The following is a 17,497-nucleotide window of genomic DNA, read 5'->3' on the forward strand; positions in this document are numbered from 1 at the left end:
TTTTAGGTCTGGGGATGGAACCCAGAGGCATTTGACCTCTGAGCTACACCCCCTGCCCAATTTTTTACTGTTTTGAAACTGGGTCTCACTGAGTTGCAGAGGGCCTCACTAAGTAGCTGAGGTTGTCTGAACCGCGATCCTCAGGTCTCAGCCTCCCGAATGCTGGGATTACAAGCGTGCACCGCCACGCCCGGCTATTTCATCAGAATTTCTATGTAGGTGGTCATTTCATTTATGAATAGTTTTACTTCTTATTTCTTATCCAGATGCCTTTTATTTCTCTTTCTTAACTTATTATATTGGCTAGAGCCACCAGTGAAGTGTTTGAATAGAAGTGGCGAGAGCAGACATGTTTCGTTACTGTCAATGATCTTAGGAAAAAAGTATTCAGTCTTTTTGTTAAATATGATCCTGGCAGGTGGCATTTTTTTTAGATGCCCTTATAAGATTGAGGAAGTTCCTTATTTCGTCCTAATATGTTGAGGAGTTCTTTTTAGTGATTTCATCAGAGTGTCCTGCAATAATTATATATCACAGGTTTAATGTGACTCAAACACACGTGCACACAGCTCTTGGCGTGCTTTCTTGTACCTCCCATCTGACTCCCCCCCTCCCTCTCTGTACATGTTAGTGAGATTGATAATAATACCTTTTTATGTTATAATATTATTTGAATTGTTTCTTTTTGTGTATAAGTGAGTTAAATTTTTATTTTTATTATTTAAAAAAATTTTATATTGGTGCATTGCATCATACATCTTAATGGAGTACAAGATGGTAGAGGCATACATGCACATATCACTCATTTAACCCTTCCCCAGTTCCCACCCCATTCCCTCCCCCTCCCTTCTTCTCATGTTTGGCTTACTGACTGACTTTTATATGTTTGTTAAAGTACATCATGTGCATTTGGGGATTTCCTTCTCCCCACTCCCATTCCCCTCATTAGATCACCTCATTTGCTCATCTATGGTTTCTCCTTCTTTGTCTAGAGTTCCTCCTATGACTCCTTTTCTCCTTAGCTTTTTTTTTTTTTTTTTTTTTTTTTTTGGTGGTACTGGGGTTCCTGGAAACCCTTCTGCCTCCGGGTTACAATCCCAGACACCTATTTTTTATATTTTTATTTGGAAATAGGGTCTCTTAAAGCCAGCGCAGCTGGCTTGGAACCTGAGCGATCCTCCTGTCTCTGCCTCCCAAGCGCGGGGATTACAAGCATGCGCCACCAAGCCCGGCCTTAAAATCCACCTACTTCTAAGTGTAAAAATTAATAATTTTTATTCACTGAAATCACATACATGTGGTCTTTTGTTTCTGAATTCTTTAATATGTCTTTGAGGGTTTTCCATACTATACCATGTATCAGTGTTATAGTTAGATACAAAATGTCCCCTAATAGGACATTTATTATTATTTAGGGTTGATATAAATTGTGAAAGTTATAATCTCACCAGTGGATAAATGCATTGTAAAAGAGGTGGGTTCTTGGGGGGTGCAGCCCTGGGAGTTATATATGGCTCCCCTCCCCCATGTGCTCTCTTGTCTGGCCTCTATGATATGAGAACAAAGCCTTGTGCTCTCCCTTTCTCTGCTGCCCACCGCCATGCCCTGCGATTCATGGTCCGTGGTGTCACGTGGACTAAACCATGAGCAAATAAACCTTCCTCTAAGTTATATGGTCAGTTCTTTAGATTATAGCTGTGAAAATGTAGACTAATACAGAAAATGGGTCCTCTGGACCACACTTCCAGAGGAGTGGGGTCATCACGGCTATATTTAAGTCTGACCGTGTGAATTGTTGTCTTTGTAACTGTTTTATGAAAGGAGATTGAAGATCCAGAATGTGGCTAGAAAGGCAGATGGTAGAGACTGTGTTCAGGAGATTTTGGAGGACAAAGAGACTCTATAGGAAGATGGAGTAGAGGCTATGTGTGTTCTATTCTGGCAAAGAACTTCTCAGCATTTTGCCTGGGTCCTGAAACTTTGTGTGAGGCCAAATTTAAAAATGTTGGACTAATTAGAATTATTAAAAGGGGTGGAAGTCTAAAAACAGCAAAATATCCAGACTGCATTATGGATATTGATGTACATGTTTAAGTGAACTGTACACTGAATTTTGTGAGCAGACAGTAAAGCAGAGAGATCTTTACAGATTTGCACTTTGGCTGGGAAGGCATCTGTAAAGTTAAGGCCCAGAGAGATGATGTGGAAGAAAGTAAACCGGCTGCAAGGAAGGCGGAAGCGGAAGCAGTGACTGCAGTGGGCGGGGCCGGCAAGGACCATGGTGGAGGCTTGGGGCCAGTGGGGCCCAGGTGTAACTAGGCCAAGCAGCACCTGGATGGACATGGTCCCGGCATTCTGGACAGTGGGCCGTGGAGTGTGATTAAAAAGGGCCCGTTGACAGTGACTGAAAAAGGTGTGACTAGCTTCCCTGCTGGTCTTCTTGGTGCTCACATAATGCAGGCTTTGCTGTCAAGGGGTCATGGAGGCTTCTCCCACAGATTTCAAAGGAAACCCTGGGAAGCCAGGAAATATGTAGCAGGATTGGGATCCCTGCAAGCAGGCCCAGATGGGGAACTTTGTGGAGCTGTGAGGGTGAAGCCAAGGTGGCAAGAAAAACCCCTGAGATTTAGAAATGCCAGAACAACCGCAAGGAAGGGCTGCGAGCCATGGAGCTGGCTGGAAGAGTGCGTATGCTGCCCATCGCAATTAAACTGGCCACAGGGGCGGGGCGCCAAGGTCCCTGGAGACCACTTCTCACCACCAGTGTGCCAGAATGTCAGAAGTAGAGCCGCAGGACTAAATGCTTGCCCTGCTGGATTTTCATACTGTTTTGGTCCCATTACTTCTTGCTATGTCCCTATTTCTCCCTTTGGTTATGCGAATGTTTACTCTTTGCCATTGTATATTGGATGCATGTAACTTGCTGTAAACAGGGGCTCACAGTCAAGAGCTAACCTGGAATCTCAGAGACTTTGAACTCTGGAACTTTTGAGTGATGCTGGAACTGTTAAGACTTTGGGAACTCTTGGAATGGTCTAAATGCAGTTTGCATTTTGAAATGGGCATGAACTCTTTAGGGGCCAAGGCTGTAACTTTATAGTTAGATATAAAATTTTCCCTAAAGAGCTCATTCATTAATATGCAGGAGGGTTGATATAGCTAAGTCATGAGCATTGTAATCTCAGCAGTGGATTTATCTGGGTGGTGGCCCAGGCTGGTAGGGTGTGGCTGGAGAAGATGGATCCCTGGGGATGTGGCCTTGGGAACTATGTATGATTCCTCCTTCCCCTATCTCTCTCTTGCTTCTAGCCTCCATGTGAGAGCAAATTCTTGTGTTCTTTCTACTCCCTGCTGCCACTATGCCCTGAGATCTGTGGCCTCACATGGACTGAACCCCAATATCTCCAAGGAAAGCTGTGAGCAAATGAACCTTCCTCCAAGTCCCATGGTCAGTCTTTGAGGTTATAGCTGTGACTGTGCTGATACAGTAAGTATTTCAATCTTTATGGCTGTAATATTCCATTGTATGGATATGGCATATATTTATCTGTTCATCAGTTGAGGGGCATTTGGATTTTCACTTCTTGGCTAGTAGTGTGGATAAAAGTTGAGTCATTCCTTCATTTTTTATTCCTTCAGGGCAGGACTTTCGAGGAATTTTAGGATTGCTGTAGGGAATCTTTGAATTAGATCACTATACATGCTTACAATATAAAGGATAGTGAAACTATCAGGAAATATTTATGACATATCCTTATATGAGTTTTTGCTTAGTTCTTATGCAGTTTCCCTTTCTTCCTACTTGAGTTTATTTTTTCCTTGATTCTTTGGAGTTCTAGAGAGCAATACTAGAGGTTTTGTTTGGCCTAAATTCTTATTTGTAGCATAACTCCATAAAGTACTCAGTATTTAATAAGACATAGCCACCACATTAACAATAGAAAAAGTTATGCCTTATCTACATTGTACATGTCATTATTCTATTGGCTAGTTCTGGTGAAAGTATAAAAGATGAACAGCATAAAACTTATGTGGGCTAGGTAGCATGAAGAGGTTTTTGGGGGGCTCATATGGTCTACATGAAACTATTTTGATAAGAGATTCACATCTGTAACCAAGCAAAGTAAAAATGTTTCTCTCTCAAAATATTATCTCATTTTTACTAGGAAACAAGACCTGATGAAAGGGAGGTGGGATTCTTTCAGCAAAAGCAAAATAGCATTAAAGTTACTAATGCTAAGAGCTACCCATTGCCAGTTAGGAGATTAAAGGTTAAAAAAAAAAAATCACCTAGTGTAAATGCCTCTGTATTGTCAACATTTTTGCATCCAAAGTCTAAATAGCTCTTACTTTACCTGCAAAACTAAGAATAAATTTTAATGATCATTCTTTTCATTTATAAACAACTTTCTTCTTTAGTTTGACTGTAACCTCTATGTACCATATAAATTGAAAAGCCTGTTGATTTTCTGTGGGCATTGAAGAGATACTGGCTTTTTGTTGCATGTTTCACAAATCAAAGGTTTTATCTGTAAGCAGCTATTATTTTTTGCCATTAACTTCCCCACAAGCTTAAATCAGCATGGTGGCAGCAAAAGGGCTTATGTTAATTAAATGAGATCATGACAGAACACCTGGATACATAATGTTTGGTATGAACTCATTTGTGCTAGTTTGTAGCTTCATAAGAATAATTCCTCTATAGTGGTAGTTAAGAGTACAAACTCAAGCCCAATGTGTAGCGCGTGCTTGTAATCTCAGTACTTGAGGCAGGAGGGGTGCAGGCTAGAGGACAGTCTTGGGAAGTAGTAAGACTCTCAGCTAGGGAAACCAAATATATTAAAATAGGTCTGGGTTTGTAGCTTAGAGCTAGAATGCCTCTGGGCTCAAAACTCCCAGGTACCACCACCAAACAAACAAACAAACAAACAAACCACAAACAAACCCAGTGTGGGTGGACTCTGGAGCCAGAGGCCCAGTGTGATGGAAGCAAGTAAGATAGTTCTTTAACCAACAGTTTCTTCATATAAATGCAATGAGGATAATTATACTACATTCTAAGTTTGCTAAGATTAAATGAGAGAATATATTGAAACATAGTGCTTTGCACAAGGTAAGTGATCAGTAAAACAGTTTAATTTAGAAACAAAGAAACTTAACCAGTTCCCTGAAGGGTTCCTAGGCTAGAGACATGATATTTGACCTGGTGTCTAAATGGCTTTATTACAAAGGCTATTTAAACTTAAAAAAAAAAAAAAAAGGAAGTTAGCAGCTATGAATCAGTTGCTTAAATTGAGCCATTTCCTATTCCATAAAATGGAATATCTTCATCAGTTATTTTATTGGATGAAGATTAACTGGCAGATTGTTATCTGAAAGTATTCTAAAAAAAACAATACTTGGGAGAGAATGGTACAGCAATGAGTGTTCATGCTGGTGTCTATCAGGTATCTGCATTGCATCTCAAGACACTGGCAAAGATTACACACTTTTCCAATCATATACTTTATGTGTGTGTTTATGCGTGTGTAACTGGGGATTAAACCCAGGGGCATTCTATCTCTGAGCTATACCCACAACCATATGTTTTATTTTGAAACGGTCTTACAAAGTTGCAGAGGGCCTAAGTATCTGAGGCTAGCCCTGAATCTGCGGTCCTCCTATTTCAGCCTTCCAAGTACTGGGATTACAAGTGTGTGCCATCACGCCTGGCTCCAATCACATACTCTTAAGTGACTAAAGATAGCAATTGTATTTTTCTCATTAATGTTGTATCTTCAATATTTATCAAATACTTGGTATATATATGATGGATAAGGCAATTTGGTTTTTAAATACTACTTTTCTTAATTGTCTCTTGCAAAACAAGTACTTATAGGAAATCTTGTTAGCTTATCCAATTCATAGATATGAATACAAGAATGTTCTAGAAAATACTGAAGACATTGTAATAAAATAGTTCTGGTTTGCCATTTTCCCCTTGTTTTTAATCCTCTATATATTGCGTATTGCTGTATTTATTAGACACTTATTCCCTTTTCTTAGGAAGTAGATTTTAAAATATGTAAGCTGAGAATTTTGATTAGGTAACATTTATGCAAAATATCATTTTTCATGATAAAGACATATGTGTATTGGCCTCAGAAGTCAGTGTTTTTTTTTCTTAAGTGCCTTTTGTTTCCAGTAAAAGGCACACAACCATTTGAGGGATGGATGGAAAACTATTTGGGTTTTGGCACCAGGGTTAAGTTTATTTTGAATTTATGTCATATTAGCATGCATACATTGCCACATTGACATTTAAATATGCACTTTATCATCTTAAGGTTCCTGAAGTGGTAACTCTTCAGTAGAACAAGGAGCAGGTAGGAATAGGAAAACTGGAGCTGCACAAGTTCTACAAAAGCATATTGGGAGTCATGTGATTAAAAAGCAGATTTTTTTATTATGATGTTTCTCCATATTTGGCATTGCTGTAAATGGCTAACTAACATTTACTGCCAATTCAGTACAAACATGTGTTTTGATAATACCAGAACAGCAAATTTAAATGAAAAATGAAAGTTAAATGTTTCCACACAAGATTTTACAGTCTGACATTTCACTGCGTAGGTAAAAAGACATTTTTCTTTAAAACTACAGATTATTATTCAGCATGAATAAAAAACTACAACTTTTGTTTTTAAACAGGAGTCACTGGTTTTAATTTTTACACATTTTAAAATTACTGTGATAAAAATAATGAAAAAGCTTCTTAATAATGCCATACACAGTATAATATAGATTTGTCCCCTTTATATAGCATTTGTTTAATATACAAAATAGAATATTGACACACTTGAATCTATATGTAGTTAAGCAAGTTATTTGCGGAGGGTATTTTCATACAGCCTTTCATCAGAAAATAAAATCCTTCTTTCAGTTATTTTTTTTTGTTTGTTTGTTTTTTTGTTTTTAAGAGAGAAGCAAATCCTTTCCTGAAAACCTGGTCTCTAATCCTTGGTGGACCAGGTTGATTGAAAATAGTCTGGAAAATGAAAAAACTTCCATCCAAAGTGGTTTAAAGTGTCATCTGCACACTTTTCCCTTCCTACACTGAAGTCAGGCACATAAAAACACATTCATCTACAGCTGCAGTCGTTGGTCACGGTGACCAACCAAGATCAAAATCTCACCCAAGGCTACCATGATTCAAAGTATAACAGTATTGTTCATTCCATCGTGATGTAGTTTTAGGATATTTAGAGGGAAACTAAAATAAGACTTAAGTAAATAGGAATTATTCCTCTCCTTCCCATTCCCACAAACTCCGAATTTTGAAGTAAGGCTTTCTCTCATGTGCTTGCCCAGAGCTCATATTAAGCTCACTGTCAAGCTTTTCGTGACACTAACCAATACATGAGTTTTCCTTTGGGGGTGGTCAGTCTCCCTCCAACCAGAAGGCAGGTGCTCCCTTAGGTTCCCTTCCTCAGTTTTACATAGTTGGGTGTGTATACCCACAAAGTGTCAAGTTGTTATTCCCCAGTTCTGTTTGCACAGTATCCCACTGCAATGCCTAAAAACACTGAAAGGGTGACTTTTTCCTGCCAGTAATTAAAAATACTTTTCAGGACTTATTGTCATCTAGGCATGTCACCAAGTTCTCTGAAGTTATTACACACCTAGATAGTTTGAGATGACAAGAAACCATACACATAAAAAAATGAAACTACTGGTTTTAAATAATACTATATGTTTCTTTCACTTAAACCCATAATTATATCTCAAACATAATCTAGATAACTTTCTCCTTTCCTACATATTCTAACAGAGCATATCTTTTTCCACTTAATGAAAAATCTCCTTTATTTTATGAATGTCAGCTGACTTTCTGTCGACAATAAAGTGCAATATCCTTTTTTTTCTTTTCTTTTACTGAGCTCTTGTTTTGAGAGCCAGGGTTGTCGGGACTGAAATCAGATTAATGTGTGATGTGCTATCTGGTTTTATCAATATAACATTCTATAAGTGAATAATAATCTACTTTTGAGAAGTTATTTTTTGACATTTAACACTGTCACTGATAATATTCAAGTGGTATTTCTTAGGCACCATAAATTTCACATCCAGTTGGGTTAAAAACCATCTTAAAGAACTTTGAGATCAATTTAAACCATTACAAAAAGAACATTCTCTTTTAGAGAGCATTCAAAAAGCAAATGATTACATTTTTATTAAATAGTTTCTCCAAAATACTGAAAATAACAAATAACATTCAAAAAGCATTCAAAGAAAACATAAAAACATGTCCTTATTTTACTTGGAAATGAACTCTTGTAGAAAGGAATTAGTGTATTATTGGCATCCTATGGGATTCTGCACTATTTACATATTGCTGGTACCTCTATGCATATTATTGCCAAACTTCTGAAGCCTCTATACTTAATAACCTGTTGGAGAGGCTGTTTGTGAAAGTAACCTTGCTATTAGATGGTACCTGTAAGTATGTAAGCATGATCTTCTGTCCCATTTACATACTTTAGCATAAGGGGAGATTTAGTAAACCAAACCTGCACGGACAGACTCACTGTTGGAATGAAAAGGACGGTCAGGATGAGAAGCAGAGGATTACTTCCTCTATGATCTGATTGGGTCAGAGCCTCAGCAGCCTTCACGGCACACAGGGCCAGTCTCTATCTCCCTCTTTCCCTAGAACAGAACTGTTTGGTTTCTGAGACCACTGCTGCCTGTATGAATGCTTGTACACACTATAAATCATATAGGCTATCCACCAACATTTCTTTGACCCCTACAAAAAATATATAACATATCATGATAAAACAATCTCATCTAAAAATCATTCTTATTTTACACTATACAAGCTATTGTACAATCATTTTAATAAATTGCATGTAAAGCTGCAGTAGCCCTTCCCTTCCCAGATTAGTGAATACCAATATGATATATATCAGAAACTATAACTAAATATAAAAATATATTAGAAGTTTCATACTTTTAATATTAGATTTTCAGTTTTCTATTACACAAATAATTTGGCCACCTTGAATAGAAATCAAATTTCCTGTGGCTTAGTAAATACGTTATGTTTTAAATTTACAGAAAGTTGGTAAGGTGCACACAGAAAGGGCTACTACAGCTTCTGTTTTGTTTAAAATGATACTCTTCAACAGTGAGGAAATTCACAAGACTTGTGTTAAATTCTATGGCACACGTAGGGATGTGTAGTTCTACAAACATGGATCTCTGACACTCAGTTCTAAATCACAAAAATCAGTAGCTGAGCTTTCCTGTACCACCAGGAAAGATTGACCAATTGGTGACAGATGGGAATGTGAAAATGGGTGTTAGCCACTTTTGCCATATTAGAAATTAAATTTTTGGGTTTAGTGAGAATAATTACTTGGTATAATTAAAAATCTCTCAGCTGTGTTACAACTGGTTATCTGGAATCATAACTTTTAAGAAGTTATACAAATTACTACAAAAGGTCCCAGAAGAGAATTTATTTCCCAACTCTCTTGCCATCTAACCATTCAGATAGGGCATTAGGTACAAACAGGGCCTTGGTAGTAGTTATTTTTAAAAATTAATCTTTTACAACTGTCATCCACAGTTTACCCAGCAAGTCACTGGACTAGGTGCTCTATGCCAGTTAGGACGATTAATTTGCACAACCTATATAATTCTCCACTGAAGCAGATATATACAAAATATGAGCTTTTTTTTTTTGACAAGAATACTGGAGATTTGAGTCGATTTTTGTGGTCTTCTGATAGCTAAGTGCCATCAGGTTAGAAGCACCAACCCATTTTCACACAGAATATTAATATTTTAGAGTTTATTTAGGAAAGCTATGAACTAGCTGCCCATCTTAAACAGCTATACAATAACGAATACAAAAATTATGTAAGAAAAAATGAGCAAGCGTAGTTCACTGAATATAAAGGAAATTGTTAAAACTAGACAGTAATAGCTATAAAAGGCACAACTTCCCTTTTCTGATATACACTTGTAAACTTTTTTCAGGTTTCCATGCATAAATCAAAAATGCTATCCTAACTATACATGGGAAAAATATACCAACAAAACATCTAGAAAGTTTTATCCAGCCAACTGAAAAGTATGAGCAGAAAATTCATCACACAGACTTTGGGCACTGGTGGCTTAGGTGCTTTCCTTCTCTTGACAGTGGAGAATACCACCCACCACAGTATTGTTTCTAATTTCTGGGATACACCAACTTATTAATTTTACCATCTGATTTCCCATCACTTAAAAGTGATAACTGAACTGCTTCTGTTGCCAAGTCTCGGCCCTCTATAAACCACATGTAGTGCGTATTTAAAAGAAAAGGACGCAAATGAAAAAGTGAAACAAAACCTCTACAAGACATACTGATAATTTGTACAATAAAAGCTATAAGTTCAACTTTCTTTAAGGCAACCTTTCTTAGTAAGGCAGTCACTTTTGATGAAAGAGAAGTTTTTTGATATTTCCATTTGAATATTTTGGTATCTGATTAGTGATAATTTCAGCTAACATTTCTGGGAATTCAATACTCATGGTCTTATCCAAAAATGTTTGGAAGCAATAGTTAAGGAGATTTTCAACGACCTGCAAGAGAAGATAGAGTAGTGAGTAGGCTTTAGAACTGAACAGTATGAACAGCTTACACTTACTACCTTTTCTTTAATATCTGATTGGGAATTTACCACCGTGTACTGGAATAATCCAGGTGGTGAAAATTAAGTAAAATAAGCTGGGCATGGTGGCAAATGCTTGTAATCCCAGCATTTGGGAGGCTGAGACAGGAGGATCGTGATTCATGGGTAGCCTCAGTTACTTAGGTCCTCTGCAGCTCAGTGAAACCCTGTTTCAAAATAAAGAATAAAAAATAGGGTTGGGGGTGTAGCTCAGAGGTAGAATGCCCCAGGGTTCGCAAAATAAATAAATAAATGAATGAATAAAAATCTAACTATTGGAAACATTTTAAGTATTTTAAATTGTATATATAATTATGGGGAATTAAACATTTAATAATGAATGTAGTACAATGTATAAAGGTCCTTTTCTAATAGATCATCCATACAAAAGCAGGAAATCCTATTTCTTTCAAAACATGGTCATCTTTTATACTTATCACTAGGTAAAATAAGATTTCATAAATGGCTTTAGGAAAAATGTATGCAAAACTGAAGTTCACAGATTGAACTTAAGCTACCACCCAACTCTACAAACTATGGAATGTGCAAGATACAGAAACTGGGGTAGGGGTGTGGGCACTTATTGGTATATAACTATATACACTAATCAAAACATACTTTATGTCCCACATAATACTTGTTATAATTAGCTTCATCTTTCACACTTACTTCATGCATGGAGTCCAAAAGTTTTGTCAGTTGATAAAACCGTTGCCAGTTCTGACTGGAGTTTCCTTCCCTTTTGACAATGGCTTTCCCTAGCTCTTTGATGTAGGTCATTCTAATTTCATCAAATAGTTCTTGGCTCTTCAAACCTTCCTTAGGAACTAAAAGGTTAAAATGCAATCAACATCAAAAATTCCCTTGCTATAACTTTTCATACATCAATTAGGGCATTATGGTATATAGTGTCTATCTTCTAAATGTATTCTAAAATATAGCATCTTGAAAGGATTATGAGACTATAGACAACAGAGTATATGTTTATATTATTTAATAATATCCTCATGTATTTTCTATATTTTCTGTATATTTTAATAGATAATTGGAAGGTTTATTCTTGGGTGAATTGTTTCTAACTTAAAAAAAATGGGACTATTTCTAACTTAAAAAAATGGTGATGACACCTTCCTACTAGTTCATAAAGCTATTTTTGAAGATTCAAATGAATTAATGAAGCAATCATTCAGTTATTAACTCTGGCTGTGGTTGTGCGCTTGGGCTTGAGTTGAATTACAGTCTGTTTTTTGTTTTGGAATTGGAGATGTGTCTACTACTAAGACACACCCTGAGCCCTCTTTTTATTTTTTATTTTGGAACAGGGTCTTGCTTAGTTACTGGCTACTGTGATCCTACTGTCTCAACCTATTAAGTTTAGAGGTGTACAGTGCCACTAAGCCCAGGCTTGAATTCTAGGGGTTTTTTTTGTGTGTGTGCTTGGAATGGAACCCAGGGGCATTCAACCTCCGAGTTATATCCCTGACCCTATTTTTTTTTTTTTTTTTTGGTTCTTTATTTTGAAACACGGTCTCTCTGCGTTTCAAAGGGCCTCACTAAGTAGTAGCTGAGGTTATGAACTGGGATCCTCCTGTCTCAGCCTCCCAAATGCTGGGATTACAAGCATGCGCCACCACGCCCGGGCTTTGAATTCTAGTTTTGAGACAGAAGACTTCAACAGCAAGTGCTTATTCTGCCAGTTACTTCTTAGAATTTCTGTGATATTAACCAGTTAGTCAGAACTTTAAAATTAGCATAGATTTAAAAAAAAAGTCTTAGTATACTAACTGATTCCCAAAGAAACACGATTTTTATTGTAGCCTATAGGCACAACATTATTGGGGAGCAGAGATCTGCCTTTTAAATGTAGTACAATTTTTAAAAAGTTATGGAAACTAGACTGTAAGATTTTTTATATATTACTCTTTAAAAATTATATATTACTCTTCAAATATAGAACAGTGAACAGAGGGCTAATCACAGTCACTTAATCTTGCAGAGACTGACTTTTGTAGAGTGCTAGATTTCTCAACCTGTGCTCATAGGAACATTGGTTCTGTGTTAATGGTTAGGGAGAAAAAAGGATTTGATGGTTAGAATTTAAGAAAAGCTAATAATAGAAATAGGCAGATTTCTGAATTTCAGGACCTCTCATGGATATTATTAGGCACACTCCAGACTTCTGTTTAAGTATTTTATTGTCAATGACTGTGTGCATGCCACAAGTGCAGAGTTAGGTAGCTGCCACAGAGACTGTGTGAAGCTGAAAACATTTGACATTTGCCCCTTACAGAAAGTTTGCCATTTCTTAACATTATTTATAGTACTGTATATCCTTTACCTCGGTCTTTCAATGTCTTCATTTTGATATTCTTGTAAATAGTATAAAGTTGGATTACTCTTAAAATTCAGTCTTTTCAATGAAGCTTGGAGCAAAAATTATTGGTATATCAGAATTTATTTATACTACACCTTATCACGCTCCCCCCTTTTTTTTGAGGTAGTGGGATAGAACCCAGGGGCTTTTTATCTCCAAGGTGTACACACCCTCAACCTTCTTTCTTTTATTCTTAATTTTGAAATGGTCTCACTGAGTTGCAAATGACCTAAGTACTGAGGCTGTCCACTAACCACGATCCTCCTGTCAGCCTCCCAAATGCAGGGACTGCAAGTGTGCACCACCATGCCGGGGATCCCCCTCTTTTATGCCTTTTTTCCCTCTCATCTCTCATTCTCTAGATTGTTTTTTGTATACCCTTCTCATATATTCATAATAGTTTGGTAATTTAAATGTAATTGCCACCCTTCTTGTAATTATTCTTAAATTTAAGCACTTCATTTGTATCAAACTTCCCTTTGAATTTATATACAATATTTTAGTTGTATTTTTAACTATATTGCTTATTATTTTATATAGAGAGTAAATGTTAAATATATCCACGTATCTACCACTTTTTTATTCCCCCCAAAGATGAGATTACTTTTGCTTTGTCCCAGTTTATCTTTTAATGAGGGCATGGGTGGCAAACATTATTTTTACCTTCATTTAAAAATATAGAATATTGCCAGGCGTGGTGGCACACACCTGTAATCCCAGCATTTGGAAGGCTTGAGACCGGAGGACTGCAGTTCGTGGACAGCCTCAGCTACTTAGTGAGGCCCTCTGCAACTCAGTGAGACCCGGTTTCAAAATAAAGAATAAAAAACAGGGAAGGGGGTATAGCCCAGAGGTCAAATGCCCCTGAGCTCTATCCCAGACTCGCAAAAAAAATAAAATAAAAAATAAATAAAAAAAAATAAAAATATAGAATACTGATGTATTTAGACCATTTAAATTTAACGTGATTGCTATAGCTGGATTAATGTCTTCTTTGCAGCTGTTTTCTACTCATACTTGTTTTTGGTTTCCCTTTTTATCTTGTTTGCTTTTATTTATTGAGCATTTTATCTTTTTTGTTGTTTTTATTAAGCACTTCATGATGCCACTTTCTATAGTTCTTAGCATATTACTACTACTTTTGATTTTAGTAGTTGTCCTGGAGTGTGCAATATACATTTACAACTAATCTATGTTCCTTTTCAAAAAACAGTATGCCACTTTACAGGTGATATAGGTACCTTTTAACAGAGTGTTGCTAATTTCTCCCTCCCAACCCCTTATAACAATGCTGTCCTTCATTACTTATCCATATGCTTTAATCATCTGAAACATTACTTTGAACAGTTATCTATTAGAGCAACTAAGAAGAAAAGTGAAATTTTATTTAGTTTCATGTATTCTCTAACACTCTTGGTTTCTTACATAGAGCTGAGTTCCTGTCATACCATTTTCCTTCCCCAAGGACAACTTTTAACATTTCATGCAGGAAAGGTCTAATGGTGGTGACATATTCCCTCAATTTTTGTCTGAGAAAGTATTTCTTTCATTTCTGAAGAATAATTTTGCTGGATATACTTTGCTATGTTGGTGATTTCTTTGAACACTTTAAATATTTCACTTAATTTTCTTCTTGCATACTTGGTTTCTGATTAAAAGTCTGATGTAACTCATATGTAAGTTGTTTACTTTCTCTCAAAGATGTTTTTTTCCCCCTTTGTCTTTGGTTTTCTGTAGTTTGAATAGAAATGTGCCAAGGTATAGATTTTTTTGCTATTTGTCTTACTTGATGTTCTCTGAACTTTCTGAATGTTTTGGTGTCATTAATTTTGGAATTTTCTCAAATTTTGCTCAAATTTTTGTCTTGTGTATTTGCCAGAGTTTTTGAATATTGTTTCCTTTTTTTTCCTCTTTGCACTGGAGTTCAAAAATTTCCTATAAGTCCTATCTTCAGACTCACTGATAGTTACTGTGACTGTGCTCAGTCCACTGATAAACCCATTAACAGCATTTTTATATTTCCATTTCAGTATTTTTATTGTCTAGCATTTCCTTAGGTAATTCTTCAGTTAGCATTCTTTCCTATGGTTTCTACCTTTCTGCTTACATTACCCATCTGTACTTGCATGTAGTCTACTTTTCCATTATTGCCTTTACCATATAAATTCTTTATTTTTGATAATTCCAATATTTTTGGACTAGTTATGATGCTTTGTCTTTTCAGATTGTGAGGCTTTTTTCCCCCTTGTCTTTTAGCCTTGTGATTTTGTTCTGATGTTGAAAACTGGATATATTAGAACTGATGTGATTAAGCCTTTAGTGTGCATGGGGTATGCTAATTTGGTTAGAAGCTGGGCATGTTTGCTCTAGCTGTAGGTGCTAGGGCTTCAGTTTCCTTGTTTTTTTTCCCCCTCTCTCCTGCTGTCTTTAGGTTTCCCCAATAAGTTCTTAAATAGCTTGTGTCCTGCAACTCTCAGCTTCAATCCACTGTTATACTGAAGCCATGTTGATAGATATGGTGGCAAGGTATTGGGGAGATAAAGGATTAATCATGATTGAGTTGTATTTTTTTTTTTTTTAAAACTAGGTCTGAATCCCTGGGTTGTGACCTTCAGAAATGTTTCTTAATATTTTTTCTTTCTTCCCTCCTACAGGAGACTGGAAGGCTAGAAGGGATTGGATGTCTCTACATTTGCCTTTTCTACCAGGTCAGATAAAGCCCTGAAGTTAGTTTTCCTGGGGAATTTTGCTTTCATCTAATCTTAACTAGAGTTTTAGAAGATAAAACCCAAGAAAGAATGGAGAATTCTAAGACTAGGTTCCCAGGAGTTTTTAATTCTCAAACTAGTCTTCATTCAGCCTGTAGCAATTCATCAAAGTTAGTCCATCATTGTAGTCTTCGTAACAATTTGCTAGTTCTAGTGACTTCTGTTCCCAGTAAGCTGACTTTGGTTGTGCTCTGACTGTGGCTTGTTTTTCCAGATTTGTGCAGACTTTCCTTTTATTACTCACTGAAATGGCACATAAATTAAGATACACAAGATGCTTTGTATATTTTGAAAGTTTGCTAATTTTATTTAGTAATGTCATTGCCAGCTGAAAGTAATCTCAGTAAAGTTTAAATGGCAGCAGCCTTATCAAACTTTCATGGCATTTTATAAAGTCTTGGTGCTATTTTCAGGAGAGAATATTTCTGTCCCAATAGTTTAGCTCCAGTACCACTGTAACTAATCCCACTGCTGTAAGTAATACACCTTTTCTAGGATGTATCTTTTTCTCCTGTGATTTCATACACATGCTAATATTCACTATGTAACTACAAGATCATAGAGAAATGAAATCACTGTTATTTTTCTGTCTCCATGTCTTATATAGTGATGTTGTCAAGGATTGAAGGAAGAAAAGAGAAAGCAGCCTGTCTCAATTCTGATCCAACAGTGATCCTTGGACAGCTCATATACCTATTTGTTATACCTATGTATTTTATTAATCTTGGTTTCACTAAATATGCCCTTGCTATTTTTTTTGCATTTATGGAAAAGCATCTAAATAACAGAACATGGTAGTAGACTTAGCATAAATATTAGCACTTTCTATGTGAATAAGCCTTTGTTTCTAGACACATATTTCATGCTTTTGTCATATTTGGAAGTGAATTTTAGAAATAAAGAGGTATTTCACTAACCTGAAGAGAGAAGCAGTAAGGTTTTCATACAAAGATACTCTTCATAAGATACTTGAAGCCTCTGTAACTCAGAGGAAACAAACATCATATGTTTACATTGGTCATACATGCAGGGTAGAGTCATTCTTTGCCTGTGAGAGACAAAAGTGAATGTTTTGAGTTAGAAAGAGTGCTAGTTCTCCCCGAAGTACATTTATTTGTTTTGGATTTTATAAGATTATGAACTAATAAATGAAAACATAACTATTGTTAGTAATGCTAGCTAATTCCTTGTAGAATCAGGATTTTGAAAAAAACTTTCCTTAAGCTTGCTCCTGGGTCTAGAGTAGCTATACCAACACTGATTCATTCGAAATATTACTTTTCTATCATGCATGCCCCATGTATTGTTTACTTCAGAATTTATTCCTATAGAATTCATTACCAGATGCTCATTTAAATTAAGGCTTAGTACTTGAATATGGCCAATTAGACAATACCATTTTAGATCCTACCTACTCACTTAAAAACTAGAGGTTATTTTTCATAGCATTACTTCATAAAGTAACCATGTGTGTTTATAGTTAGGCAGAATCAGAACTAGCACTTGACTAGACTTTGATGCCCCAAATCTGCCTCTGATAGAAATGCAACTGAATGTTCTTTTAACTCAGGGTATCGAGTAAATTCTTGATTATAATTCTCAGCAGTCACTATCACATATATGATTTTGAAATAGCTAAAGTTTCCTGACAT

The 17,497-nt window shown here is 36.3% G+C and overlaps 1 protein-coding gene across 2 annotated transcripts in view; it reads right to left on the reverse strand.

Annotated features, from left to right (window-relative positions):
• Positions 1 to 10,461: 10,461 nt before the first annotated feature.
• Positions 10,462 to 17,497, reverse strand: part of NR3C1 (nuclear receptor subfamily 3 group C member 1) — a gene marked incomplete at both ends in the record, with an annotated part of 95,479 nt that continues 88,443 nt past the window's right edge. For both annotated transcript variants that reach the window (XM_080690202.1, XM_080690203.1), the window contains 3 exons: positions 10,462 to 10,614; positions 11,373 to 11,530; positions 16,763 to 16,893. In XM_080690202.1, the coding sequence (XP_080546328.1) occupies positions 10,462 to 10,614; positions 11,373 to 11,530; positions 16,763 to 16,893 (442 nt within the window). The remainder of the gene's footprint in view (positions 10,615 to 11,372; positions 11,531 to 16,762; positions 16,894 to 17,497) is intronic.

This window comes from Muscardinus avellanarius, assembly GCF_963383645.1.
Source record: "Muscardinus avellanarius genome assembly, chromosome: 1".
NCBI classification, from domain to species: Eukaryota; Metazoa; Chordata; class Mammalia; order Rodentia; family Gliridae; genus Muscardinus; species Muscardinus avellanarius.